The sequence below is a fragment of the Mus caroli genome, unplaced genomic scaffold, assembly GCF_978045245.1.
Source record: "Mus caroli unplaced genomic scaffold, Mus_caroli_1 scaffold_3, whole genome shotgun sequence".
NCBI lineage: Eukaryota > Metazoa > Chordata > Mammalia > Rodentia > Muridae > Mus > Mus caroli.
The window spans coordinates 97917885-97945884 of record NW_028227258.1 but is presented as its reverse complement, the minus strand read 5'-3'; the positions used below and the strand labels follow the sequence as shown (position 1 = coordinate 97945884).

The following is a 28000-nucleotide window of genomic DNA, read 5'->3' as shown; positions in this document are numbered from 1 at the left end:
ACACACAAACAAACAAACAGTTAAACCCTATCCTGCATATATTTGGTCAGCTCTAATGAAGATGTTTTGTGCTTCATTTGTCATACAATTAATCTTCCTACAACTTCTCAGACAAGAACCACATAATTTTGATGCAACATGCTGAAATTAATACTACAGTATTCCCCAATGCAATGCCCAAGTGCTCACCCATAGCAAAAAAATTTCATCCCAAATTCTGAGATACTTTTATGAGAAAATATTTAGATAGGATGCTTTGCCAAAGAGAAGATTATCTTTCAATGATTCAAGACATATTTAATATTTGATAAACCATTGACTCTAAAGGATAAAATAATATTATAAATTAGGCTATCATTTTCACAAGAAGATATGTTTAGCTGTAATAAGCTTCTTTTATAAAAATGCATATGAGCTTAATCAACAAAGGGTAGCTAAAAATTTAGATAAAATTGTATTTTAAAACTATAAAGTTGTGCTGGGTGTGGTGGCACACGCCTTTAATCCCAGCACTCGGGAGGCAGAGGCAGGTAGATTTCTGAGTTTGAGGTCAGCCTGGTCTACAAAGTGAGTTCCAGGACAGCCAGAACTATACAGAGAAACCCTATCTCAAAAGACCAAAACAACAACAACAACCAAAAAAAAAAAAAGAAAAAAATCAAAAACAAAACCAAAAAACTATAAATTTGCACAAGAAAAATTCCATTATATGTTGGAGTATAATTGACATTTTGTTGTAGAGTCCATTGTTAATAAAAATAGAAGTGTGAAGAACTTGTGTCAGACAAGAGAGTTTTGCTGCACTGTGGTATGAAGTGGTAAAGGAGTCTCTGATATTAAACTGATAGACTTATGGAATGCTTTGTTTATACATCATAAGTACAATTATCAACCTTTCAGAAAAGAAATGAACACTGAAATATTCTGATGAATTATGAGTATTTATACCCTCTACTTTATTTATTTATCTATTTATTTATTTATAATTTTTCATTTCAGATATTTTCTTTATTAACATTTCAAGTGTTATCCCCTTTCCTGGTTTCCACTCCAGAAATCTCCCTTGCTCTCCCCACAACCTTTCCTCACCACTACACCCACCCCTACTTCCTGATCTTAGCATTCCTCTACCATGGGACATCAACGCTTCACAGAACAAAGGGCCTCTCCTCCCATTGATGTCCAACTAGGCCACCCTCTGCTATATATGCAGCTGGAGCCATGGGTCCCTCCACGTGTAATCTTTGGTTGGTGGTTTAGTCCCTGGGAGCTTTGGGAGTACTGGTTGGTTCATATTGTTGTTCCCTCTATGGGATGTTAATCCCTTCATCTCCTTGGGTACTTTCTCTAGCTCCTCTTTTGGGGACCCTGTGCTCAGTCTAATGGTTGACTGAGAGCATCTACCTCCATATTTTTCAGTCACTGGGAGAGCCTCTAAGGAGACAGGTATTCAGGCTCCTGTCAGCAAGCACTTGTTCGCATCCACAATAGTGTCTGTGTTTGATGACTTTATATGAGATTGATGCCCAAGTAAAACAGTCTCAGGATGGCATTTCCTTCAGTCTCTGTTCCACACTTTGTCTCTTCATCTATTCCCATGGATATTTTTCCCCATTCTAAGAAGGACTGAAGTTTCCACAATTTGGTCTTCCTTCTTCTTGAGCTTCATGTGGCCTGTGAATTGTATCATGGGTATTACAAGATTCTGGGCTAATATCCACATATCAATGAGCACATACCATGGGTGTTCTTTCGTGATTTGGTTACCTCACTGAGAATAATATTTTCTTGTTCCATCCATTTGCCTCAGGATTTCATAAATTCATTGTTATTAATAGCTGAGCAGTACTCCATAATGTAAATGCACAATTTCTGTATCCAGTTTTCTGTTGATGGAATCTGGGTTTTTTTTACAAGCTTCTGGCTATTACATATAAGGCTGCTAATATCATAGAGGAGGATGTGTCCTTATTACATGTTGGAGCATTTTCAGGGTATATACAGAGGAGTGATATTGCTGGGTCCTCAGGTAGTATATGGCCAAATTTCTGAGGAACTGTTAAACTGATTTCCAGAATAGTTGTACCAGCTTGCAATCTCACCAGCAATGGAAGAGTGTTCCTCTTTCTCCACATCCTCACCAGCATCTGCTGTCACTTGAGTTTTTTATCTTAGCCATTCTGACTGGTATGAGGTAGAATCTCAGAGTTGTTTTGACTTGCATTTCTCTGATGACTAAGGATGTTGGACATTTCTTTAGGTGTGTCTCACCACTTGGTATTTCTCAGGTGAGAATTCTTTGTTTAGTTCTATAACCCATATTAATAGGGTTATTTTGTTCTCCAGAGTCTAACTTGTTGAGTACTTTGTATGAATTGGATATTAGCCATCTAACAGATATAGAGTTGGTAAAGATCTTTTACCAATCTGTTGGTTGCAGTTTTGTCCTACTGACAGTGTCCTTTGCCTTAAAATTGCTTTGAAATTTTACAAGGTCTCACTTGCCAATTCTTGATCTTGGAGCATAAGCTATTGGTGTTCTGTCAGGAAATTTCCCCCTGTGCCAATGTGCTTAAGTCTCTTCCCCACTTTCTTTTTTATTAGTTTTAGTTATACCTTCTACTTTAAAATCCCAATGATATGCTTTCTAATTTAAATCATAAGTGATACTCCATTCAATGCTGAATGACATGTCACAGAACAAGATATCATTCACCATGTTAAACTTACATCAACACAACCACAACCAATATTACACTACAACAACAGAAGCTACCTCAGTTTAAACATAAAAGGGAAGATTGAGCCAGGATTTCATCTACGGTGACATCCTTGCATGTCACATGGATCTCACAGCTCTAATCATTCAAAACAGTGGACACTGTACTGTTGTTAAGCTCACTGCTCACAGAAGCTGAGGTCAACTGGATGCTCCTGTCAACAGTGGGGACTCTTCCACCAACAGTTTCATCAGTGTTCCTCTTTGGCCTCAGCAAGATAATGAAGCACTTGGGAAGAAATACACAGCCTAACAAGCCATAGCTGGATGCCAAAATGGCAAATATTTCCACAGCCACTTTGAATTTGCCTTTGGTGCTCAAGTAAGCAGGGACAAAAGAGATCCAGACAATGAAAAAAACCAGAATTCCAAAAGTGATACATTTCCCTTCATAATAGTTATCTGGCAGCTGGCGTGCCACAAAGGTTGTAAGAAAACACAGCAGAGCCAGAAGAATATCAAACCCAAATATGGAGCACAGAAACTGTGTAGAACCTTCATTGCATTCAAAGATGATCTTTACATTTTGAAATTCAATGTTCTTGAACATCCTTGGAGGCTCCAACACCAAGTATACTGCACATACACAAATCTCCCCCACAACACAGATCAGTACAATTAATTTTCGAAAAATGGGATGCATAGATATAAGGCGGGTTTTGGATATGGAAATCCTGTAGGCAAAAAAGAGTGAAATAGTCTTTCCAAGAATGGAAGACAAACAAAGGCAAAAGCCCAGTGCCAGAGTGATCTGGCGGGCCATGCAGGACCAGTTGCATGGCTTGCCTATGAACAGCATGGATGACAGCACAGTGATAACCAGAGACATCTGAATGAGGAAGCTCAGCTCCCGGTCATTGGCTTTCACCAATGGAGTGTGTCTGTGGATTACATACACAACAGTTACTGCCAAGACCACAAGTGCCCCAAAGATGGACAGGATGACAAGAGTAAACCCCAGTGCCTCTTCATAAGCGAGGAATTCCACAAGCTTTGGCACACACTTGCTCTTATCTGCATTGGACCAGTCATCTTCACCGCATGGATCACATTCTCTTTGTCCTAGTGACAAAAAACAGAGAATTGACTTCAATGGAACCCAGTTGTCACCTTTAACTGTGAACAGTCTAGGAAAGTTAAAGACCTGGACAATGTTCACTGGAAATCTGTTATAAAATAGATATAATATCTTATATTTAATAGTGGGAAATATTCTTGGTGTCTACAGGTGCAGTAATAGATTGAGGGCTGTGTTCAAGTTCAGAATTTGAACATTTCTTTTCAATTTGAGCCTTTCTTGAATTGGTCTTTTCCAGTGATGAACTGTATTTTTCTCCTTATCTCTCTATTGAACAAAGAGGTATGTTTCTTTATTAACTCCAGCACAACCCAGGAATGAGAAAATTATAGCTTCTGATATGAAACAACCAAAATGACTGAGACACGCCTGGTCAAAACCCTTGTGTTTTCATTCTCTCATCCAGTTCCCCTCATGGAGGAGAATCATACATATGCCCATTCTAATGTCCCCAACTCTACATGCTCATTCCAATGAGGGAAAACCAAACCACAATCATGGCCCTAGGCTAAGAAGGCTAATTCTCATGATAGGCTCTAAGAAGAATCATTGGTGAACAAAGAAAAGCTAGTTGACATGAGGTTATGGTAGATGATGGAATGGGTCCATTCATTGTTAATTTAAATTCAGGTAAAGAGTGGTATTTGCTTTCAATCACTCTGACTCCTGGTCTTGACATCTCTGTGTACAATTCTGTGTGGAGTCTTGGGGAGCTGGTGCCAGGGAGTTGTGTAGTTTTCACTGTGCTTGTTTTCCATCCCAGACCATTTTATTATATTTTACACAATTACTCTGGAAACCATCTGTCAAATGAAAAGCTAATCTTTGGTTTTTCAATCAAAAATAAAATGGAAATATAAATAAACCTGGTCCAACACTGTACACAAAACCAAGCCTGCTTAAGTTACCTCCAGAGATCAGCAACTGAGCAGGCTCTCATAGGAGTTCTTTCTGCAGCAAGTGTGCAAAGCATGTGCTTTCAGTGCTTAGAACCTTAAGACAATTGGTGACTTTTCTCCAACTTCAATAGGTTCTGAATATGACCAAAAAAGCAAGTTATTTGAAGATTTTATGAATTTACTTGTATGTCACATTTTATTTATTTTCTTTGGTGTTTCTTTACAAACTTTATTGTGGTAGATCTTGTCTTATATCAGAAGTAAAAACCAATATTTTCCTTTGGTCAAACTGCACAGTGTTAAATTGTATTGGTTTCTTGAGTTTTGTTATAGGCTGCTTATATCTTTTTATACAGACTTATAAGAAGTTCCCTGACCTCCCTTGGTTAATTTAACAATATTATTACCAATGCAAAAATCCCTATCATTACCTGGTTTCTCTGACACATATCCATCAGCACATGGGATACAAGCAAAGCAGCATAGGGGTTGTCCTGGTCGAATCCCCTTTCGGGTTCCTGGAGCACACAGTTTTCTGCAGACTGAATCTGGAAGCTAGCAAAGACCGTATTAGAATTATACACTCTGGGCAGTGGTGGCACACATCTTTAATTCCAGCACTTGGGAGACAGAGGCAGGCAGATTTCTGAGTTCACGGCCAGCCTATTCTACAGAAAGAGTTTCAGGACAGGCAGGGCTACACAGAGAAACCCTGTCTTGAACCCCCCTCCCCCCAAAAAGCAAAAAAACAAAACAAAACAAAACAAAACCAATTATACAAAATAAAAGAGAAAGAAATTACATCCAACATTTCAGTGGTGACTCTAAAAAGCAAAGGGGTCTGGATGTATGTCTGATAGACTCTAAGAGGCCACAAATGCCTAGACTACTGTATTCAGCAAAACTTCAATCACCATAAATATAGAAACCAAGATATTTCATGACAAAGTAAAATTGAAACAGTATATCTCTTTAAATTAAATCTTACAACAGGTACTAGGAGGAAAACTCCAATCTAAGGAGATTAAATATACCCATGAAAACACAGGAAATAAATACTATTGCATTAACAAAATCAAAATAAGGGAAATGCACACACAAACACACACACACACACATACACTCATTTTCACACACCCACCACCACCATCAAAATAACAGGAATTAACAAACATTTGCCATTAATGTCTCTCAGTGTCAATGGACTCAATTCTCCAATAAAAAAGATACAGATTAAGAGAATGGATGTTAAAAACAGGATCCATTCTTCTGCTGCATACAAGAAACATACCCCATCATCAACAATAGGCATTACTTCATAGTAAAGTGTTGGGAAAAGATTTTCTAAGCAAATGGATCCACAAACAAATCTGATATAGTGATTCTAATAAAACCAGATACACTGACTGCATCTTATAGAAGAGAAAGTTGGGAAAAACCTTGAACACATGAGTACAGGGGAAATATTCCTGAAGAGAACATCAAAAGCTTATGCTATAAGATCAAAAATTGACAAATGGGACCTCATAATATTGCAAAGTTTCGATAAGACAAAGGACACTGTCAATAGGACAAAACGACAACAAAAGAACTGGGAAAGTTCTTTACCAATCCTACATCTGGTAGAGGGCTAATATCCAATATATAAAAAGAAATTAACAAGTTAGACTCCAGAGAACCACATAACCCTATTAAAATGGGGTGCAGAGCTAAAGAGAGCATTCTCAACAGAGTAAACTTGAATGATCAAGAAGCACCTAAAGGAATGTTCAACATCCTTAGTCATCAGGGAAATGCAAATCAAAATGACACTAGGATTCCACCTTATACCTGTCAGAATAGCTAAGATCAAAAACTCAGGTGACAGCAGGTGCTGGGGGGATGTGAAGAAAGAGGAACTCTCCTCCATTGCTGGAGAGATTGCAAGCTGGTACAACCATTATGGAAATCAGTTTGGCGTTTCCTCAGAAAATTGAACATTGTACTACCTGAGGAACAAGGTATACAACTCCTGGGCATACACCCAGAAGATCCTCCAACATGTCCACGATTTTTCATAGCATACCCATTAAATACCCATTAAAACTGGGGTAGAGATTTAACAGAGAGTTCTCAAAAGAGGAATCTCAAATGTCAATAAACTTAATGTTGAACTTCTTTATGTTCATGAACACTTAAATGTTCAACTTCTTTAGCCATCATGAACTGCAAATCAAAACGACTTTGAGATTCCATCTTACAATTTTATAATGGATAAGGTCAAAACCACAAGTGACAGCTCACATTGGCAATGGTGTGGAACAAAGGGAATGTTCCTCCATTGCTGGCAAGAGTGAAAATTTGAACAGCCACATTGAAAATCAATATGGCAGTTTACAAGAAATTTGGAAAACAACCTACCTGAAGACTCAGCTGTAACAATCCTGGGCATGTACCAAAAGGACACTTCATTATACCACAAGGACACTTGCTCAATTATGTTCATAGTAGCATAATCATAATAACATGAAGCAGGAAACAACCTACATATCCCTCTACTATAGAATGTATAAAACCATCCAGTGGAAAAAGGACAGCATTTTCAACAAATGGTGCTGGCACAACTGGCAGTTATCATGTAGAAGAATGCGAATTGATCCATTCCTACCTCCTTGTACTAAGGTCAAATCTAAGTGGATTAAGGAACTCCACATAAAACCAGAGATACTGAAACTTATAGAGGAGAAAGTAGGGAAAAGCCTTGAAGATATGGGTACAGGGGAAAAAATTCCTGAATAGAACAGCAATGGCTTGTGCTGTAAGATCGAGAACCAACAAATGTGACCTCATAAAGTTGCAAAGCTTCTGCAAGTCAAAAGACACCGTCAATAAGACAAAAAGACCACCAACAGATTGGGAAAGGATCTTTACCTATCCTAAATCAGATAGGGGACTAATATCCAATATATATAAAGAACTCAAGAAGGTGGACTCCAGGAAAAACTAATAACCCCATTAAAAAATAGGGCTCAGAGCTGAACAAAGAATTCTCACCTGAGGAATACCGAATGGCTGAGAAGCACCTGAAAAAATGTTCAACATCCTTAATCATCAGGGAAATGCAAATCAAAACAACCCTGAGATTCCACCTCACACCATTCAGAATGGTTAAGATCAAAAATTCAGGTGACAGAAGATGCTGGTGAGGATGTGGAGAAAGAGGAGCACTCCTCCATTGTTGGTGGGATTTCAAGCTTGTACAACCACTCTGGAAGTCAGTCTGGCAGTTCCTCAGAAAATTGGACATAGTACTACCGGAGGATCCCACAATACCTCTCCTGGGCATATATCCAGAAGATGTTCCAACCGGTAAGAAGGACACATGATCCACTATGTTCATAGCAGCCTTATTTATAATAGCCAGAAGCTGGAAAGAACCCAGATTCCCCTCAACAGAGGAATGGATACAGAAAATGTGGTACATTTACACAATGGAGTACTACTCAGCTATTAAAAAAATGAATTTATGAAATTCCTAGGCAAATGGATGGACCTGGAGGGCATCATCCTGAGTGAGGTAACCCAATCACAAAGGAACTCACACAACATGTACTCATTGATAAGTGGATATTAGCCCAGAAACTTAGGATACCCAAGATATAAGATATAATTTGCTAAACGCATGAAACTCAAGAAGAACAAAGACCAAAGTGTGGACAATTTGCCCCTTCTTAGAATTGGGAACAAAACATGGAAGGATTTACAGAGACAAAGTTTGGAGCTGTGACAAAAGGATGGACCATCTAGAGACTGCCATATCCGGGGATCTATCCCATAATCAGCTTCCAAACACTGACACCATCGCATACACTAGCAAGATTTTGCTGAAAGGACCCAGATAGAACTGTTTCTTGTGAGACTATGCCGGGACCTAGCAAACACAGAAGTGGATGCTCACAGTCAGCTATTGGTTGGTCCACAGGGCCCCCAATGGAGGAGCTAGAGAAAATACCCAAGGAGCTAAAGGGATTTGCAATCCTATAGGTGGAACAACAATATGAACTAACCAGTACCCCCCTGGAGCTCATGTCTCTAGCTGCATATGAATCAGAAAATGGCCTAATCGGCCATCTGTGGAAAGAGAGGCCCATTAGTCGTGCAAACTTTATAAGCCTCAGTACAGGGGAATAACAGGGCCAAGAAGTGGGATTGGGTGGGTGGGGGAGTGTGTGTGGGACTTTTGGGATAGCATTAGAAATGGAAATGAAAAAAATACCCAATAAAAAAGGGGAAAATTGGCACATTTACATAATATGAGTATTACTCAGCTGTCAAAAACAAATATATTATGAAAATTAGAGGCAAATAGATGGAACTAGAAAAAAAAAATCAAGTGTTGTAACCCTGACCCAGAAGTCAAACATCATGTGTATTTACTTATGAGTGGACATTAGCTGTAAAGTAAATGATAACCCTATTACTATCAACATACCCAGAGAGGCTAAGTAACAAGGAGAGCCCAAGGGAGGATGCATGGATCTCTCTGTGAAGGAGAAATAAAATAGACATCCTGGGTGTAGGATGGTGGGAAAAATAGGAACAGGAGGGAACAAATGGGGGAGGATGGAGAGAGAGAATTCTGAGACAGCTAACTGGAATTGGAAAACATCTACTGGACAAACTAGTAACCCAGTGTAATGGAAACTCCCAGGAATCTAAGAGAATGATTCTAGCTAAGGCTCCTAGCAGTGGAGGATGTGAAGCCTTAAATGGCTATTTCCTTTAACCAGGCAATTGAAGGGATTAGGTACCAACACAGCCACATAATATTTCTATTACAAAATCTGTCCTGCCTTCAAGATGTGCTGGGTTAATAGTTACACAGAAATTATGGGAGTGGCCATATATATATTAAAATTTCAGTAAAATATTTTAGTAAAGCATGGATTCTTTAAATTATAACTAGAACAAAGAACAACATGAAAAACATATGCTACACTAAGGAATTTCATTTGGAACATGGCAAAAATGTTAGGTGTTTTGCATTTATTTAGTGCCTGAAAAAATAGTGTTTTTCTGTCTACATATAAACAAAATATGTCAGACCAACTAACCCTTGAAGATTCAGTGTTCCAAAACAACGATGAGTTCTTTGGAAGAACAAATTCATATTTTGTAGAATTAAATTTGTATTCTCCAACCTTGACAAAGGTGATTTCTCCAGCATCACCCATGTGCCAATTGAGGATATCATAATATCCACTGTCTACATCTCCATTGCCATTAAGTTCTATTTCTTTTCCATCATGAGTAGTAATTTTCAGTTTCTTAAAGTAAGGCAGTAGCTAATAAGGAAGCAGAAGAAAAAATTAAACGAAGATATCTCATTAATAAAATCACATTATTATTTTAATATCATGAGAAAATACTAAATTATGGCAACCCAGTAAGTAGCATTATGGACATACTGGATTAAATAATTAGTGCAATCTAAGTTTACATATTTTCCTTAACTTTTGGCAGTGGACAATCTCAATTTACATTTTCCCCTATTTATTATTTATTTATTTATTTATTTATTCATTCATTCATTCCTTCATTCATTCACTTACAACCCAATGTCAGCTCCTGTCTATTTCCAGTTCTCTCTTAATACTGTTCCACCCTGACTCACCCTCCCCTTTTTCTCTGAGAAGGGGGAGTCTCCAACCCCCTTGGAAATCATACCTGGCACATCAATTTACTGTGCAACCTCTCTCACTGAGGCCAGACAAGGGAGCCCAGTTAAGGGAATGGGATCCACAGGCAGGAAACAGATTCAGGGACAGCCCTTATTCAAGTTGTTGGGGTACCAGCATGAAGACTAAGCTGTACATCTGATAAATATGTGCAGGTATTGGGAGAGGCTAAATCCAGTCCATGCTTGCTCTTTGGTTGGTGGTTAAGTCCCTGGGAATATCCAAGGTACTAGATTGGTTGACTCATGGTCTTCCTATGGAGTCTCTATCTCTTTTCAGTCTCAGTCTATCTCCCAACATTTCTACAAGATTCTTGAACACCATCTATTGTTTGACTGTGCGTCTCTGGGTCTGTTTCTATTAGTTGTTGGGTGGAGTCTTTCAGAGGAAAGTTGACACTGTAACAGAGTATTAATAGTGTCAGGTACTGGTTCTTGTGCATGGGATGGGTTTCAATTTGAGCCAGTTATTGGTTGATTATTCCCTCAGTCTCTGCTCCATCTTTTTCCTGCACTTCTTGTAGACAGGACACAGTTTAGGTGAAAAGTTTTGTGGGTAGCTTGTTGTGCTTATCCCTGTACTGTGAGTGCTGCCTGACTATAGGAGGTAGCAACTCTGGGTTCCATATTCCCTGCACTTCTAGGAGTGTAAAGTCAACTCCATGGACTTCTTGGGGCCTCCTTCTTTAAGTATAAAAAATACAGAGAATACAATCAAACAAGGGAAAGAAATAAATGAAACTGTTCAAGACCTGAAAGTAGAAAGAGAAGCAACTAAGAAAACAAAATCTGAAACAATTCTGGAGATGGAAAACCTAGGAATGAAAAAAGGAAGTAGACATGAGCATTGCCAACAGAATACAAAAGATGGAATGGAAAATCTCAGGTGTAGAAGATACCATAAAAAATATTGATACATTGGTCAAAGAAAATGCTAAAGCTAAACTGTTTCTAAAATAAAACATCCAGGAAAATTGGGACATTAATTTACTTTTGATATATACTCGAATTGTATGTTTTTCTTACCATAGTATAAGTTTATACTAAGGTTTATCAGTAGAATAGCTCCTTATCAAGAAACAGGAGATGTTTATATTTTCATTTGTCTCACCCACTTTCCCCGTGTAAGGATAGAAATGTCGACAATTATTTCCTTCTTGTGAAGACCTCAGTATAGTAGAGAGACTGGACAATCAGATGGTAAAACATAAATTCAACAAGTTTATGTTGCTGCTCTGTTACAGTTTCCTCCCATATTCAAACAGTTCATCTTTTCTGGGAAGATCTTTAAGTAGTAATTTAAGTATTTCAAATTAGCTTTAGGAAGTCCATGAAACTGAGCAGATTTACTAGATAAAGCCCTGCCAGAGTAAGGAAGGAAAGTTGAGAGTGCTTCTCAGAATGTGTTAAAAGTGCAAAGAAGAATCAGACAAGACAAGGTGCAAAGACGTCTCTTGAGACCAGTCTGTCTGCTGGGGGGAAACAGAAATCAGCTGAGCTGCCTGGAAGTTATTTACACCAACTTAGGAAGGATTCTCCTTCGAGCTACCTGAAGGTCATGTTCCAAGTTCCCAGTTTTTGGGAGATTTCACCCAGCTTAAGTGTCCTTGGTGTTGCATCTCCTGCTGGTGTTTCTACTTCTGTAACTAACCCTCACCCATATTCCTTTATGTAACCACAATACAATTATTGGTTTACTGAGTTCGTCTTTCATACTGTTTGAATGAGGTATGTTTAGGGCTCCCTATCTAGGGTGAAGTAGATGTGTCTGTTGCATCTCCACAGGAAAATGTTTGTCACATCACAGTTGTTATTGGAGAAAGATGTTAAAAAGGGCATAGTTGAGGTAATGGGTGACTGACTTAGGAAACTGGAAATTCTTCATTTCACAGTATCTTATTTAGGATTTTACTGTGGTGAAGAAACACCATTTTTAAGCAGCCTTATAAAGAACAATGTGTAGTTGGGAATGTTTACAGGTTTTGAAGTTCAGTCCATTAAAAATCAAGGTAGGAAGCATGGCTGTGCCCATGCAGGCATGGTGCTGGGTGAGCTGAGAGTTCTACATCTTCATCCAAAGGAAATCAGGAACAGCATGGCTCCCACTTGACTAGAAGGAGGTTCTCATATACCACCCCTACAGAAAGACAATTTCTCCAACAATGCCACACCTGATCCAAAAAGTTCACACCACCTAATAATTCTACTTCGTGGACCCAACAATAAACAATCCACCACACTCAGAGACAGTCCACTTTAGCTCAACTTTTAGCATTACCAGGAGATTTCCTTGAGAGTATGCCTCTGCATTCTAAGCTTCCACTGTGCAGAAATGGCCAAGCCCAGGGGTATAATAGTTCATGGATTGAAATTAAATCTCTAGGATCAGAGACATTGAGAAGAATTCTTTATTCTCAATGAGAAAACAAACTTTATCTAACTCACTCCTCACCTAATTAACTTTAGATAGGTAAAAGGATGCTTTCTTTAGCATAAAGGAAATCTATTACACAGGGCACATCCTTGATCTTCATCTGCAGTACATGCTGCACTTGGATATCTCAACCAAAGGACCTAGTGTGGTCACAATCACTCTATAGATCAGCAAGACTGTATTGTTCTTCCTAATATTTGTCATAGGGATTAAGGCTATGCATTTAAAAGAATTTACTAAGTGAATATATTAAGATAGTATTTTAGTCATCATTTATCCCTGGGGATACTTTGTGTAACCTGGCCTCTTGTTTTTCTTCTGATGATTTTCCTGTCTATTCTTCTCTATTATAATGAAATGTATGTCAGAAATCATGAAAACTTATATTTTGTGCTAAGTCCATGAAATGTTCTCCCCACTCCTTATTAATAGTCAAGCAAATAAATGGTCAAAACTTCTACAATTTGTCTGTTCCATAGATCAGTCTTCCTAAAGTTTCACTTGCTTGAAAGTTTTAGATGATAGGACACATTTTTCTAACATCTCAAGAATTTAGAAATGCCAGGTGAGTATTGGGCACGACCCTAATCCCATAGATTGATACAAGGTACACATCGTAAATTTGCCTCAGTGGGAGAAGAAGGAGAAGAAACAGGCAAAGCAATATAAAAAGAAGAAAAAAAAGTAGGGTAATTTAGAAATGCTCAAGTAAGTAACAGAATTTGAAAAGATTTTTAGCCTGTCTATCGGTATGATAAGCTTGAAACATAAGTAAAGGCTGTGTATTTATTTTGATTTCTGTTAAACAAATGCTTTACATTGATAAATTTACCAGGCTTATCTGTTTATATGCTATTCTTCAATGTAAGGAGTTAATTTTTTTAAAGTGTTGACATAGGTGCTATATGAAGAACAACTACCCTTGATGTGGACAATGACTAACTTTAATCTTGATAATATGTAGTCCCTACCCCATCTTTGAAACTTTTGCACATGCAATAACTGCTTCTTTTTGAAAATTTAAATGTAACATTTTAGTGTTCATCTATAGGACCATTTTAGTGTTTAGCTATAGGATCATTGTTAAGTATTCAAAAGTGTTCTTTATTATGACAGAAACATTCAAAGGACTTCTAGTAAAAGTATATCTTTGACAACTAATAAGTTTAATTTATCATTGTGTAGGTATTAGAACTTTCTTAGTACCAGTGAACATATCTGTTCTAGTTCTGTTCTGTTTCTGTGATAAGTACCTTGACAAAAAGCAATCTGGGGGAAGAAAGAGTTGTTTGGTTTACACGTCAAGGTCACAGACCATCGTTGATGGAAATCAGGCTAAGAATCAATAGACATAACCACAGAGAATTTCTGTTTACTAATCTATCACAATAAATCTCTCAAAATAAATATGATGAGCTATCTTTCTTATAAAGTCCAGTCACATTTGCCTAGAGAAGGTGGTACACAAACAGATTAAGCCCTCTCACATCAATCATGATCAATGACAAGCTCTTACAGACATAAGGCAATCTGATCTAAGAAATGCTTCAATTGAGATTTCCTCTTTTCAGGTGATTCTAGGTTGGATAAAGTTGCTAATAAAACTCTAATTAGCATCCTTAGCATTCAGACTTTGCATCATTTCTAAGTTCCATGTTAGTGACTGGAAACAACATATTTTACATAAATAGTTGACTTTAAATCTGTACCAGAGAAAGTACAGAATGAATCTGTATTGTTGAGATGTTTCAAAATAGGTAGTCCTTAGAAACAACAGAGAGAAATTCAGTAAAAAGGACCTTGCCCCTACTCAAAATGGCTTATAACACTTAGGAAGTTTTGGGGAGCAAAATAAATAAATAAATAATAAATAAATAAATAATGGATTAACACTCATAGAAGAAGAAAAACGGTCCTGGATTCTATCTTGATAGCCAGAATTAGTAGAGGAAAAGCAGAAGTCCAGATAACATGTGACTGGAATGAGAAAATGGCAAAAGAATCATTTTTCAAACAGCAAAGGTATCATATGTATTTAGCACAAGATTAATTTTCAATGGTCACTAAAATTGGAGGGGCAAAGGATAATGAAAGCAAGATAGTGTTACAGCTGCACAATATTGTCTAGAAGGATAATTGCTGTTTACATTTTGATTTGAGTTTATAGAGAAGGCTTTACCCTGTATCTCTGGTGGGCCTGGAACTCACAATGTAGTGAAGTTAGCTATGAATCCCTGGCAATAATGTCTCAGCTAGGAAGAAGTCATGAGTCACATGAGTGGTGGCAAAGAGTGGGTAGAGGCATGAGTGACTACCACAAGGTAACTATTAGTTCTGTAGGGAAATATAATACTTTCTGGTGAGAAAAATGGTGGCATTACTTAACAATAATAATGAAAGGTAATTATATCATTTAACCCCTGATATGGAATATTTAAAAGGGACACAATTAAGGTTGGAGAAATTGCTCAGATATTTATAGCATTTTTTTTTTATTTTGTAGTTGAAAAGACTTGATACCCAGGACTGATAGGAAATTCATTATTGCCTAGAACTACAGTTTCAGAGGATTTAATGCCCTTTTCCAATCTCCATTGGCGTCAGGCATGCATGTGGCCCAAATAAGTAATTTTAGGCAAAACATTTCTATGCATAAAAGAAATACATCTAGAAAGAGATACAACATCATCACCAAATAATGTATATGCATAGCTTAGTCATAATAAAAAATAGATAAACCTAAATAAAAAATCAGTCTAAAAATACTGGAGGAAGGAAGCATTGATTAGGAGCATTTGCTGCTCTTGCAGAGAATTCAGGTCTGATTCCAAATGCTCAAGGTGGTGCTTCCCAACCATCTATAACTCTAGTTCCAGGGGATCTGAGTTCCCTCTTTAGATCACTGTTGGTATATTCATACTTATGATGCACAAAAATGCACAAAAGGAATCACTCACAAATATTAAGTAAGATAAAATAAAATAAAACTTTAAAAAAATATCAAGGATAAGAAGACACTAAAAAATTAGTAAATCCCAGCACTCGGGAGGCAGAGGCAGGCGGATTTCTGAGTTCGAGGCCAGCCAGGTCTACAAAGTGAGTTACAGGACAGCCAGGGCTATACAGAAAAACCCTGTCTCGAAAAAACCAAAAAAAAAAAAAAAAAAAAACAAAATTAGTAAATAAAAGGAGTTGTCAGAATGTGTGGTAAGGTGGTGGGGTAACAGAATGAAGAATGTTACCTGTGTTACTAAGAAGAGCCAGCACTGAGTGTTGTGTGGGCCAACACCTTGGTCTTGCAAACTTTATATGCCCCAGTACAGGGGAACACCAGGGCCAAGAAGTGGGAGTGAGTGTCTAGGGGAGCAGGGCAGGGGGAGGGTATAGGGGACTTTTGGATAGCATTTGAAATGTAAATGAAGAAAATAGCTAATAAAAAATTTTTAAGAGACAGAAGGAGAGATAGAGAGAGAAAGAGAGAGAGAGGGGAGAGAGAGGGAGGGAGGAAGGAAGGAAGGAAGGAGAGAGAGAGAGAGAGAGAGAGAAAGAGAGAGAGAGAGAGAGAGAGAGAGAGAGAAAGAAAGAAAGAAAGAAAGAAAGAAAGAAAGAAAGAAAGAAAGAAAGAAAGAAAGAAAGAAAGAAAGAAAGAAAGAAAGAAAGAAGATTAAGTGGTAATGCAAGGTTCCCAGCCAATGTGGCCTCTGGTATGACAGGTTGTCATGTAAGAGTAAATAGATAATGATACACAGGGAAGAAGTACCACATTAATGATGCTAAGTGAACGTGGCTGGCAGGACCAAGGCAGGGATGCTTAAGTTTTATATTTCTTATACGAGGGAGGTATGAACAGAAACAATCAGGAAATTGTGGACGAGAATATTCTTGGAAAGACCACTCAGGCTACTGGGCAACAACATGAATCCTTTGACAGCAGATCAACAACAGGTACAGTGGATGTGAATATCCTGGATAACCACTATAATCTTTTTCCCTTGACATCCATACTTTTGTGTGCCTCCTACTATACTGTATGAAGAAATCATCCTCTAGTTGTTTCTTCAAGATGAATATGAACAATTGTTAAGACAAAACTTAACTCTGATTTATGTTTGGTTATTTATAATGCCAATACAGTGCTTAAGTATAATTTCAAGTATGGGATATAAATGTGATAAATATGTAATATATGTAATATCAAAAAAATTGATACTTTTAAAAATGAAAAAAAGTTCTGGAGTTTAAGGGAAATTATATATAATATCCAGGACTTATCCTAACCTGGAGGGACATACAAATCTTTTCCTAACACGAACATGATGTATATGAAACCCAAATAGTTACTTAGATAACAAGTTGCATATTGGATATGGGAAACAGACCACGGGAAGTAACTAGAGTCACTACTCATGCTTAACTCTTAGATACTTTTAGGTTTCATATCTGTGAAGAAAAAGCATATTTTGTAAAAGGCATCATTTTTTTTCTTTTGTGAGACAGATTTCTTATTATTGACAACAAACCTAGTAATTTGGTAAAAAAAAAAAAAGTGGGAATGTAAAGTGAACAATCAAGTCATCCAGACAAACTTTGATGTTCTAAAATCATATGGAAGCAAATCAGCAATTTCAATGGTATGTAATTGTCAGCAAACTTTGGTTTTACCCCATGCTCTATCGTAGGGTCAAATAACATACCTCTTTGGGCTCAAAGTCAGGTATATGTGAACATTTTGTATCATTCCTCTGTTCTTCCAATAAGTCACAAGTGCTTAAACGATCCAGGGCATGAGCCATAAGATACACAGCTTGTCTGACATTGTTTGTGATTCTTAGCTGTGATGTATCCAGATAGGTATTTTTCAGATCTTCCAGCTTCTCCTCTCCAGTGCAGAGCTGATCAGACATGTCATACAATCTGTCTTCTTTACCAGTCATATTCACTCTGTGGTCCACATTGTAAGGCACACTGCTGTTGGGCCAGGTACAGTTAAAAGCAGTTTGCCAGAATTCAATGGTCAAGACATCATTTGGATCCTTGCTAGGGTGTACATCATAAAGAAATTCTTTTAGTCCTGGTATAACACTTCTTGGGATTGCAAATCCAATAGTTCCACCAAAATAGGGAAAGTACTCAGGCTTTGCGATGAGACCTGAGGTAATCCAGGCTTCACTGGCTATCCATGTCCTGTGAGTTATGTTGTGATGAATCACTTCCAGCACAAAGGGGCTGAGGTCAATGTCAGAAGTATATAGAACAATGACTTTGGCACTGGAACTCTTTATTGCCTTAACAACTTTTTGCATTTTCTCATTGGAGTAGACCTTTGGAATGGTTTCAGAGAAAGCAACACAGAGGTTGGCAGTCTCCATTTTTTCCCTAAAGGATTTTACTCCATATTTTCCATAATCATCCTCAGATGCAATAGCACCTACCCAGACCCAACCAAAGTGTAGGATAAGAGTCACCATGGCCTCAATCTGGATCTTATCACTGGGTATTGAGCGATAAAATGATGGAAACTGGAATTTGTCACTAAGAATTGCACTGGATGAAGTATAGCCTACCTAAAATCAAAAAATATTTATAGTTATTAGGAAACAGGAACCAACTTTTAAATTATATCTTTAGAATATTGAAAGGGAGGGAGGTGACCAGTCCTTTCTGTAGACAATGACTTTCTACTGGTGTTTCTACTTGTTGGATCAGGGATGCCATCTGTTAAGATGACATTCAATATCATTAATTTTCATGGGTGAGGCCATAACACTGTCAGGAAAGTAACCGATATTTTCCTTCACCATCCTGGACATTTTTGACTCCCCTGGGTCAGGATATCCAGTCTCTTCATCAGCTTTAGCATCTCATGTGCAGAGATGATGGACTTAGTCCAAGTCTCAATCTTCTCAGTAGAATGAATTTGTCTTTTATGTGCTCTACTGGTCTCACCTCTACTCCCTTATTCCTATTCTGCTCTTTCTTCTCTTAGTTTCCTGCTGTCAGGACTCCTGAGTATGTATGTCCTAAAACTTGACTTGAGCAAGAAGATAGAATGGATTACTACAACCAGAAGCCCACACATTATTCTCCTACAAGGTTACCAGAAAAGTACTTAGGCAGATAGAAGAAAAGCAAGACTTCCTCTCCTGCTCAGTAGAAATGTTTTGTACTTAGCATTTAGGGAAACCTAGGCATGGAGATAAGGTGAGCATGTATTACTGACATTCTTTCTGTATCTTTGCTGTAGTGTATCCTCTATTTGCTAACTTGCCTCCCCATAAAACATGTTACTCTCTCTCCCATCCAATCTCATGCACTAAGACTTGACTTCCAGTGTCTTGGTCCATAACTCTTTAGCTATTACCTCTATATGAATACTGCATTATTTCTGGGTTATATTTTCCTCTCTCCCTTTTCCTGTTCTTATTCCACTGGCTAATATTTGTATCCTCCTTTCTGATCACACAAACAGCTGAATCATGGAAGGTATTCCTTTAAGAAGAAATGATATCAGATTTCTGAGGTTTGGCCAACTATTTGTCAAATAAAATCTTGTTATTTTTAATTTCTGAGTCTTTCTTTACATCACAAGAAAATTAAAATAATGATAAGTTATACTTTTTGGTTTTTAATATAAAGGCATTAAACAAGATTTAAGAATTTTTCCAGATTTACTAAAAACTATGGAAAAAATGTATCTAGAAATTCTAGGTACCTGCTGCTACTTCTCTGTAGGTTAATTCATCCTCTCTGGACCACACTGTTATTTGCAATAATTTCTACATGCTGTTTGTATTTTTTCTCTACTTTCTTCTCTTCCTTCCTTCCTTCCTTCCTTCCTTCCTTCCTTCCTTCCTTCCTTCCTTCCTTCCTTCCTTCCTTCCTCCTTCCTTCCTTCCTTCCTTCTTCCTTCCTTCCTTCCTTCCTTCCTTCCTTCCTTCCTTCCTTCCTTCCTTCCTTCCTTCTTCCTTCCTTTTTATTTTCCTTTTTTTCTTTTTTCTTTTTTTTTGACACAGGATTTCTGTGTGTAATAGCCCTGACTGTCTTGGAACTCACTTTGTAGACCAGGCTGACCTAGAAGCCACAGAGATTCACCTGCCTCTACTTCCAAAGTTCTGTAACTAAAGGCCTGTGCCACCCCTCCTGGCACAGCATTTGTAAATTTTTCTAAGTACATAGAACACTATTTCAAGTTACCTGAGGAATGTAATACAACCCGAAAATTCTTGCAGCAGTAACTGACAAGGATGAGCCTCCTGATCCAATAATTCCTACGAGATATTTTCCCGTGCTGTTTCTATAATTGGGCTTCGTTTCTTCCTGTCCTGTAAGAAGTGTCATAGCCGTCTCCATTGCTTTGGAGACGGAGAAACAGGTGTCGAAGATCTGATAGCCCAGAGTATGGTTGGGCAAAATGTCCTTCCTCTCATTAATCTCCTTGATGGTGTGGATCATGGTTTTCATCCAGCGGAAACCCCGGAAATTAAACCTGGAAAGGAAAAGCATTTGTGAGCCAGTGGCCATTAAGGGGGGCTAGGAAATGGTAAGCTTTTTAGGGAAGATGCTTCAGTTAAGGGAGTGATTAGAGCATTTGCTGAAGGTACCTCAGTTTTCTGTATGTGTCAAATTTACAAATGATAGTGCAATAAAAGATTCAAATAGTAGTCATATCCAGTCTTTATATGTGTCTGGTTTACATTTTCATAATCTATATATCTCTTATATGCTACAATGTTTTGAAATTTCTGGTTATTTCTTTTCAAAATTGTTCTTCTAGTCATACTCATCTTCACTAAATGCACCTAAGTATCCCTTAGAACAGGCTTTCTCACTTAACTGTTTGTCCCTAGGGACATGATTGTTCTCTCATTCTTGGCTTATTTTCTATGGAATATTTATTATGACAATAAAAGAACTTTAATATATTAAATACTTATGACAGATGCTATTAAAGTCAGCATGTAAATTTTTGTATCCTATGTTTCAATTACCCCATGCATCTTACTTTTGAGAGAACTTTAACTGGTTTTCTTCTTGCTCTTCTCATGATAAAACATAAATGTGAGCCTCTTATTTTTTCTGTATTCATTAAAAATGGGCATATTTCCTCTGTAGTCCATCACCATATTGTTTTCAAGACTTTCTAAGTGAAAAAAACACCAAAACCTCTTCTTTGTGTTCTCTTTTCCTCCTGAATTCTAACCATACTTTAACAAAACTTGTGAAAAACAGTTTTTTAAGTAACTGTTCTATTGATATCCTCTGTATCTAGCTAGACTACTTAATTTTATACCATCAGTTTAACAAGTACTTTAAATTCTAGACCTAAATGTAATGATCTTAATTCACAATTTGGAATTTCCCTTCCTGTCTGTGTGGGTGCATATTCTGTTATGTGTGGAGAAGAGATACCAATGACAAGTCCTCAGTCACTCTCCACCTTATTGTCTGAGACAGGGTTCCTCATTGATCCTGGAACTTGACTTGGCTAATCCAGCCTGCCAGGAAGCCCTACTTGTCTTCCAGTCTCTGCTATTCTATACTATGTACACAGTCATAATTTTTTCCAAAATGACCCAAAATTGGATATAAAATAAAAATAAAATGCTTGGTGATGGTAATGGAATTCATGGGCTATTGTTTTGTTTTCTTTTAATTTCTGGCATTCTATTCATATATAAACTCCCCATACATTTTTCTCTGTATATATAAGATACATATATTAACGGACATCTATTCTATCCCAATTTTGTTTTTCTCACAAAAAACTGCTGTATGTGAGTATTAGGTATTCCTTTTTTTTTTTTTTTTTTGGTATGACATCTTGTAGGAACCAGCAGTAGGGGAAGAAGTTTTCCTGCAGGTCAGAATCCTATTATGAAAACTTTCTCAGAAACAAAGCAGAGTTCCCAGACTGCACATTTGAACTTGAGCTTGTAAAAATTAACAGTGAAGGTGCAGCACCTGTGCTACTAAAACCTCAGTGTTCTCACACACACACACACCAACAGAGGTCTTCTGAACATGTAGATTCTCTTCTGCAGATGTGGTATGCAAGCCCTGGTTCTTTATTTCTAACAAGCTTTTTAGACTCTTCTGCTGGTGATCAGCAGAGAACCCTTTTAGGAGTAACTTTCTGAGAACCAACCACAGAAAACCTCTCCCTCTATAAACTTTGACAAAGTCAGATAAAGTCAGATTTGAAGAACTTAAACTGGAATACAGGCCCCATGATAACCAGTCCTTTCAGGCCACCCAGAGTAATGTGAAGGAAGAAAAATGATTTCTCCATGACTTACCCTTCACACATGGCTGATATGAATTCCAGTTCCGTGTCAGAGGTATTTATTGGGATGGTTCTAGAGTGAATAGGAAATAGTCCTCCAATAATCATAGAATGGTTTTCAGCTTCTACATATCCAGTCAAATTAAACTTGCGCAGCAACCTGCATGTATCAATGTAACTTTGAGCATGTAATCCAACCCATAAAAATACAGTTAATCCCAGAATCAAGCACTTGTTTCTGCTAGTCATGTTTATGTGGTGAGCTTGAGGGTAATGGAAGTGTTGACGTGACACAGGTTTGAAGGAAGCACCTTGATGGAGTGTTGGAGTATGTATGAGTCTAACACAGTGATCTGTTTGCTACTCCTGACTAAATAATTTCATGTTGTAGACACAGATATCACAATCAGTTGCAATTTATGGATCTGGAATAGGAGCTGAACAGTCCTCTGAGAGGAGACACCTGGATATCCTGTATACTTTGCAGTGATGAATCATTATTCATTACCGAAACATGGGATTCAGTTTGAAAGTTACCTTAAGTTGTAGAGACTGTCCCCTCTTATTTGTCATTGTCAAGATTATCAAGTGTTACTTCAGCCAACTCTGCAGTCTTCTTTACTCAAGGAAGAGTAAAGGTATCACGCTTCTCCAAAATATCAAAAGAAGCAACCGCAGGCCAGGCTTTGTCTTCCAGGCACAGAAACAACTGAATGAGAAACTGTAGGAACTGGAACAGAAGACTTCACCTAAAATCTGTGTTCTGCCATTTTTAATAGTATATTGGTAAGATGGTCACACAGTTTCTGTGCCACACTAATCTCTCAATGGTTAACTACCATAGAAAACTCTTGTATATTCCCAGGACTTTGTGCATGCCAGACAGGTACTTTACTATCGAGGCCTATCTCCAGCCATTTCTGCTCCCTTGCTTGCTAGGCCTCAGAGAGAAATTTCTTGTTTCCAAATTAATTTATCATGATTCCAAGTCTCTCAGTCATCCCCCATTGCTCATTATCAAACATTCCCCTTCCCATCCTTAGAATAAAGTTCATAAAATGTAGTCAGAATAAAATTCAGCACAAGTCTCTGGATCATGGAAAATGTGTAGAACATTTGATAACATGGTTTTGCTTCCATGAACATTTTAAGGAACTCGTAGATATCTAAAACAGCATTGCTGTATAAGTTTTACTTATAACATTAAAATTTATAATATAGTAGAAGCACTGCTAAGGGAATTTGGAATCAGCTATAATCTTGTCACCTGTCTGTGTTTCTGTATTCATTTCCAGTTACAAGTAATGTTCTCACAACACACTAGAGTGCTCTATCTTGTGTAAGTTTTAACTTTTTCATATTTCTCTATATTGTCTAATTGAATATGAGAACATGGTTTCTATTTCTCTAATAAATAAATATATACTACTAAAAGAAATCCCCTCTCAATTAAAAAAATTCTTTCACGAGTACTCTTTTAACTGTAACTCCCAATGTACATATTTTTTTTTTACATGATATGGTTAGAATCACCAGTCACCCCTGCTACACCTCACTATGATGCACATTGACAACCTTTACCTCAACCTCATTGTAGGATTCCTAAGCTGTTGGTTAAGCACTGTCCATCTCCCACTGATTCCAAAGAAAGGATCTATTTTCTAACTCACTAGTGAACTAGGAGTCCAAGCTTACTTCCCCACAACTGGCTCTACATTCCTAAGTCACCCTACAGTGAAACTCCTGCCCTGAACAAGTGCTATTGGTATAAAAATGTCTCTACAGGCTTTTCATTTTCCAAAGTGTGTATGCCTCATATAATATCTGTTATATTTTCAAAGTGTTGCTGACCAGTCTCAGTGAACATTCTAATTCTCAGGGACTCTCTCCACACATATACTTCAGAGATTGGCTTCATCTAATAAAATGTCTCCCTGGTTAGGGACCACTCCTCAGTGCTAATAATAGGAAAATCCCTACTGAGCTTCTGAGCTTAGTCCACAACCAATCCAGAGTGCCTTGTAATCATGTTTCACTCAAGCTTGGCCTCCCTTTCTTCCCAGATGGCAGCTGTTTTAGGATAATTACTATTTGGTTGCCAAGGATACCTCTTGGCAAATGTTTATCACCCACAGTGATTTGTCCTAATCCTCACAGGAAATGGTATTGTAGAGACTATAAAATTTTTAAGACATATTAATTTAAGTTATATTGTTATTTTAAAATCAGTTTATTATACTTTAAAATGGTATCTTCATGACTTAATCTTTCTCACAACCTAAGTTATACTAAGTTTGAGGAGGCTTGTGATTTGTGTAGCATCATTTGGTATCCAGCTTGGGACCCTTCAGAATACTGAGCTATTGCTATCAGGGGAAAAGTGATTTCATCTTCTAAATGCCATAGAGGTCAACAAAGATGAAGTAAAGGTCACAAAAGTCCTCCCCTGTATTCTCACTGGGAGGGGTCTTGTGAAATGCACATCTATGGGAGCTCAATGCCTCATTTCCAAGCACACCACCTCAGGTGACTGATTTGGTTATCTTTTCATAAATGAGTAGACATCTGTTCTCAGGGCAATTGCAAGTGAGAATCCAGACACAAAAGCCTGTGTTCTTTTTTAATCCCATATAAAGAAAGGACATGAATGAAATCTGGGAGCTTACATTCTAGCACTAGTCTCTTCACTAGTTGGCTTTTTCTTCCTTTCTTTGGGGCCCTGCCCTCCCTTTTTTTTTTACTCTGAGTGCCTTAAATTCTCTGGTTGTGGGTGCATATATTCCAGAGTCAAACTAAATACCATACCCACACGAAGGTTGCCAGAGTTAGCAGTGGGAAACTTGTGTGATTGCCTATCAAGGTGAAATTGTTTCTCTCAAAGTATTTTGAACTTAGGTTTAAGAATCCCTGACTCAGGCAAATGATGCCATATGGGTGTTGATACAAGTAACCACAGTGTTTAATTGTAAGTGGACACAAACAGTCTCCTGGGTCTGAGATGTGACTGTATGTTCCTCTATTGTCCCTTGCTGTGTTTCATCCTTGTAGATCTCCAAGGACACTGGTAATAGTCAGGCTGTCCTGTAGGAATAGGGACAGATTCTGTCCAGACTTGTATTTGCCTTTAAGCAAGGAGAACACCTGAGTCCACCATACTCTCCTTGTCCTAGTCAGGGTTTGTATTCCTGCACAAACATCATGACCAAGAAGCAAGTTGGGGAAGAAAGGGTTGATTCAGCTTACATTTCCACATTGCTGTTGATCACCAAAGGATGTCAGGACTGGAACTCAAGCAGGTCAGGAAGAAGAAGCTGATGCAGAGGTCATGGAGGGATGTCACTTACTGGCTTCCTTCTCTTGGCTTGCTCAGCTTGATTTCGTATAGAACCCAAGACTACCAGCCCAAAGATCGTACCACATACAATGAGCCCTCCAGTATTGATCGTTGAGAAAAAGCCTTACAGCTGGATCTCATAGAGGCATTTTCTCAACTGAAGCTCCTTTCTCTGTGAGAACTCCAACCTGTGTCAAGTTCACACACAAAACCAGCCAGTACACTCCTCAACACAGATAAAGAATATTGAAAGATTGTTTCATTTTAGGGAAACTACATGACACACAGGTATACTGCTTGCATTCTCTGTTGGGTATTCTGAGAAGACAGAGATTCATATCCACTATGGGGAACACACAGGGGATCACAGGCTTTGGGCCGACACAGCTTATCAGATGTTACAAACCTATTACATTTTCCAACATCTTTATTTAGGCTTTTGAACAGTTTGAATCCCAGTTAATGTTTGCCATGACAGTATATGCATGGACACAGTAATCATCATCTTTTTCTATGCAGGACTCTCTGAATCAGTAGGTAAATCAACACCGTAATTAGTTTCACGTTTCCCAGGTGCTCTTTTTATTTATAAAGACGTTGAGATCAGGTTTCCTTATGCTCTAAGTCACTCCATATTCTGGAAAACAATTTTTTCAGACCTTGTTTTGCCCCATGGTACTTCCTTTTAGTGACAGCCTTTACTTTTATTTTATAGTGGAACATGACTGTGTGCTTGGGTCAAAATTGCAAGAGAAGAGGTTATGCCATTGGTGTGTTTGGAAATATAGGTAACATGAATTTACTCTTTAGAAATTCACTTCCTTGGGACAGTGTGTCTTGCATCATTTAGAAGCAAAACAGGCCTTGAGGGGAAAATAACAGTACACAGGGTGAATGTCATACTTGAGACATCATGTTGAGGACTTACAGTGAAAGAGACTCTTCCTTTGAAGGCAAGGGAGGAACTTCATTACGGGAAATACTTTCAGTAAAAGACTGATGGCCATCATAGACAGGCTGTATTCTGGGTAATTTTTTGCTAACTTGACAGAAACTATTGCACCTGGGAGGAGGGAATAACAATCAAGAAATTACCTCCATCAGATTGTCTTTGGTCAATTAAATATCTTGATATTTAATTGATATAGGAGAACCCAGCCTACCATGAAAGATGACAGTCATATATATACAAGTGGGTGTGGATCAACTGAATTGGTAGCTGAGTAATTCAGGGATAACAAACCAGTAAGGGGCATTCCTCGTGGTCTCTGATTTATTCTGTATCTTAATATTGCTACATTGGCTTATCTCAGTGACAACCTGTAACATGTAAGCCAAATAAACCTTTTTTTTTTTTTTTCATTTGCCCTTTGTCATAGTGTTTACTACTACAATAAAAACCAAACTGCAACAGAACAGGGTATGGTGGAGTGAATGTAGTCCTTGGCTAATTTTCCAGTGGATCTATATTTCTTCCTTTTCAGCAGACACCCTCAGCCTCTTCTCATAGCCCATTTCTGTCTCTTTGTTTTAATGCCAATACCTAAGTCATTCTTTTCCTGGAAATTCAGTACCCACTCCAAGTCTGAAAGTCAGGTAAGTCATACATATATCATTGAGTATGAAAAAGTCAAGCTGGTGCCTATCTAGAGCTTTTACTCCTACTGGTATTATAATGTACTCTGCATACTAAACAGGGGAAAACGGGGAAACACCAATCCAGTTTCAAAAACTTCTATCTACATTGGTGACCTGCTTGCATGATATTCCAGTGCAACAGTGTCCCCAACATTTGGGAGTAACCAAGCACTCTATGGTTGTTAGGGTCTATTCCATGGGGTGGAACCAATGCAGACACTGCTTGTGTGGTCAAGAACCTAAGAGTAGATAGGGGAAGGCAAACTATTCTGTTAAAGGAAAGTAGTTGTAAAATGGTGTCTAATTAGACTCTACTGTACCCATAGATCAATATCTGACTAAGAGAATCTTCCTCCTGAAAGTTCAAGGGAAATCAGACAATGATCCACAACTGGAAAATGTCTGGAAAGTGAGAGACTTTGGAACACTCAGTCCTAAGTGGGATGTTTCCATAAAATCTCTCCCCTTTGTGATATGGGAAGTATGTGAACTATAAGGCCAAAAAATTGTAGGAGCTAGTGGAGATGGAAGACACCAGGAAAAGAATGACTTGATCATTTTGGAAAGCACAGTTGTAACTTCACAAGTGTCTTTATAGAGAGCCACAGAGAGGGCTACTTCACAGCAGATAACCTAAATGAACAGCACTGGTTTGTGGTGGCTGATGCAGCCACTAAGTTAAACCAACAAATTGACTCCTCAAGCCTCTATCAAACAACTTATCTAGCACTTTGGCCTTAACTCTGTGGAGCCGTTACACTAATGGTTTTCAGACCCAATTCAGAGTAAGTAGAAAGAAAGTAAATAGAAAGGTTTTTATAGTGGCAAACAGTAAGACC

General features: G+C 38.0%; 1 protein-coding gene across 3 annotated transcripts; it reads right to left on the bottom strand.

Annotated features, from left to right (window-relative positions):
• Positions 1–374: 374 nt before the first annotated feature.
• Positions 375–22553, bottom strand: LOC110287760 (vomeronasal type-2 receptor 1-like). Of its 3 annotated transcripts, none has more exons than XM_085835847.1 (6): positions 22203–22553; positions 20101–20392; positions 17601–18470; positions 9937–10080; positions 5188–5311; positions 376–3841 (listed from the first exon to the last, which is right to left on the bottom strand). In XM_085835847.1, exons 1-6 carry the CDS (start codon positions 22436–22438, stop codon positions 2859–2861), a joined length of 2649 nt encoding a protein of 882 aa, XP_085691973.1. In that variant the 5' UTR covers positions 22439–22553; the 3' UTR covers positions 376–2858. The 3 variants fall into 3 exon arrangements, with proteins under 3 accessions (XP_085691974.1, XP_085691973.1, XP_021009959.2); XM_021154300.2 differs by having other exon boundaries at positions 378–3841; positions 9850–10080; positions 22203–22552; XM_085835848.1 differs by lacking the exon at positions 9937–10080 and having other exon boundaries at positions 375–3841.
• Between the last annotated feature and the right edge of the window lie 5447 nt (positions 22554–28000).

What these genes read in the sequence shown, in the direction of transcription:
- LOC110287760 (XM_021154300.2), bottom strand. Translation starts at nt 22,438, where the DNA reads ATGACTAGCAGAAACAAGTGCTTGATTCTGGGATTAACTGTATTTTTA. An exon ending in ATATCAGCCATGTGTGAAGG is followed by an intron (nt 20,393 to 22,202) that starts GTAAGTCATGGA and finishes TTTCCTTTCCAG; the next exon opens with GTTTAATTTCCGGGGTTTCC. An exon ending in CTGACTTTGAGCCCAAAGAG is followed by an intron (nt 10,081 to 17,600) that starts GTATGTTATTTG and finishes CTTCCTTATTAG; the next exon opens with CTACTGCCTTACTTTAAGAA.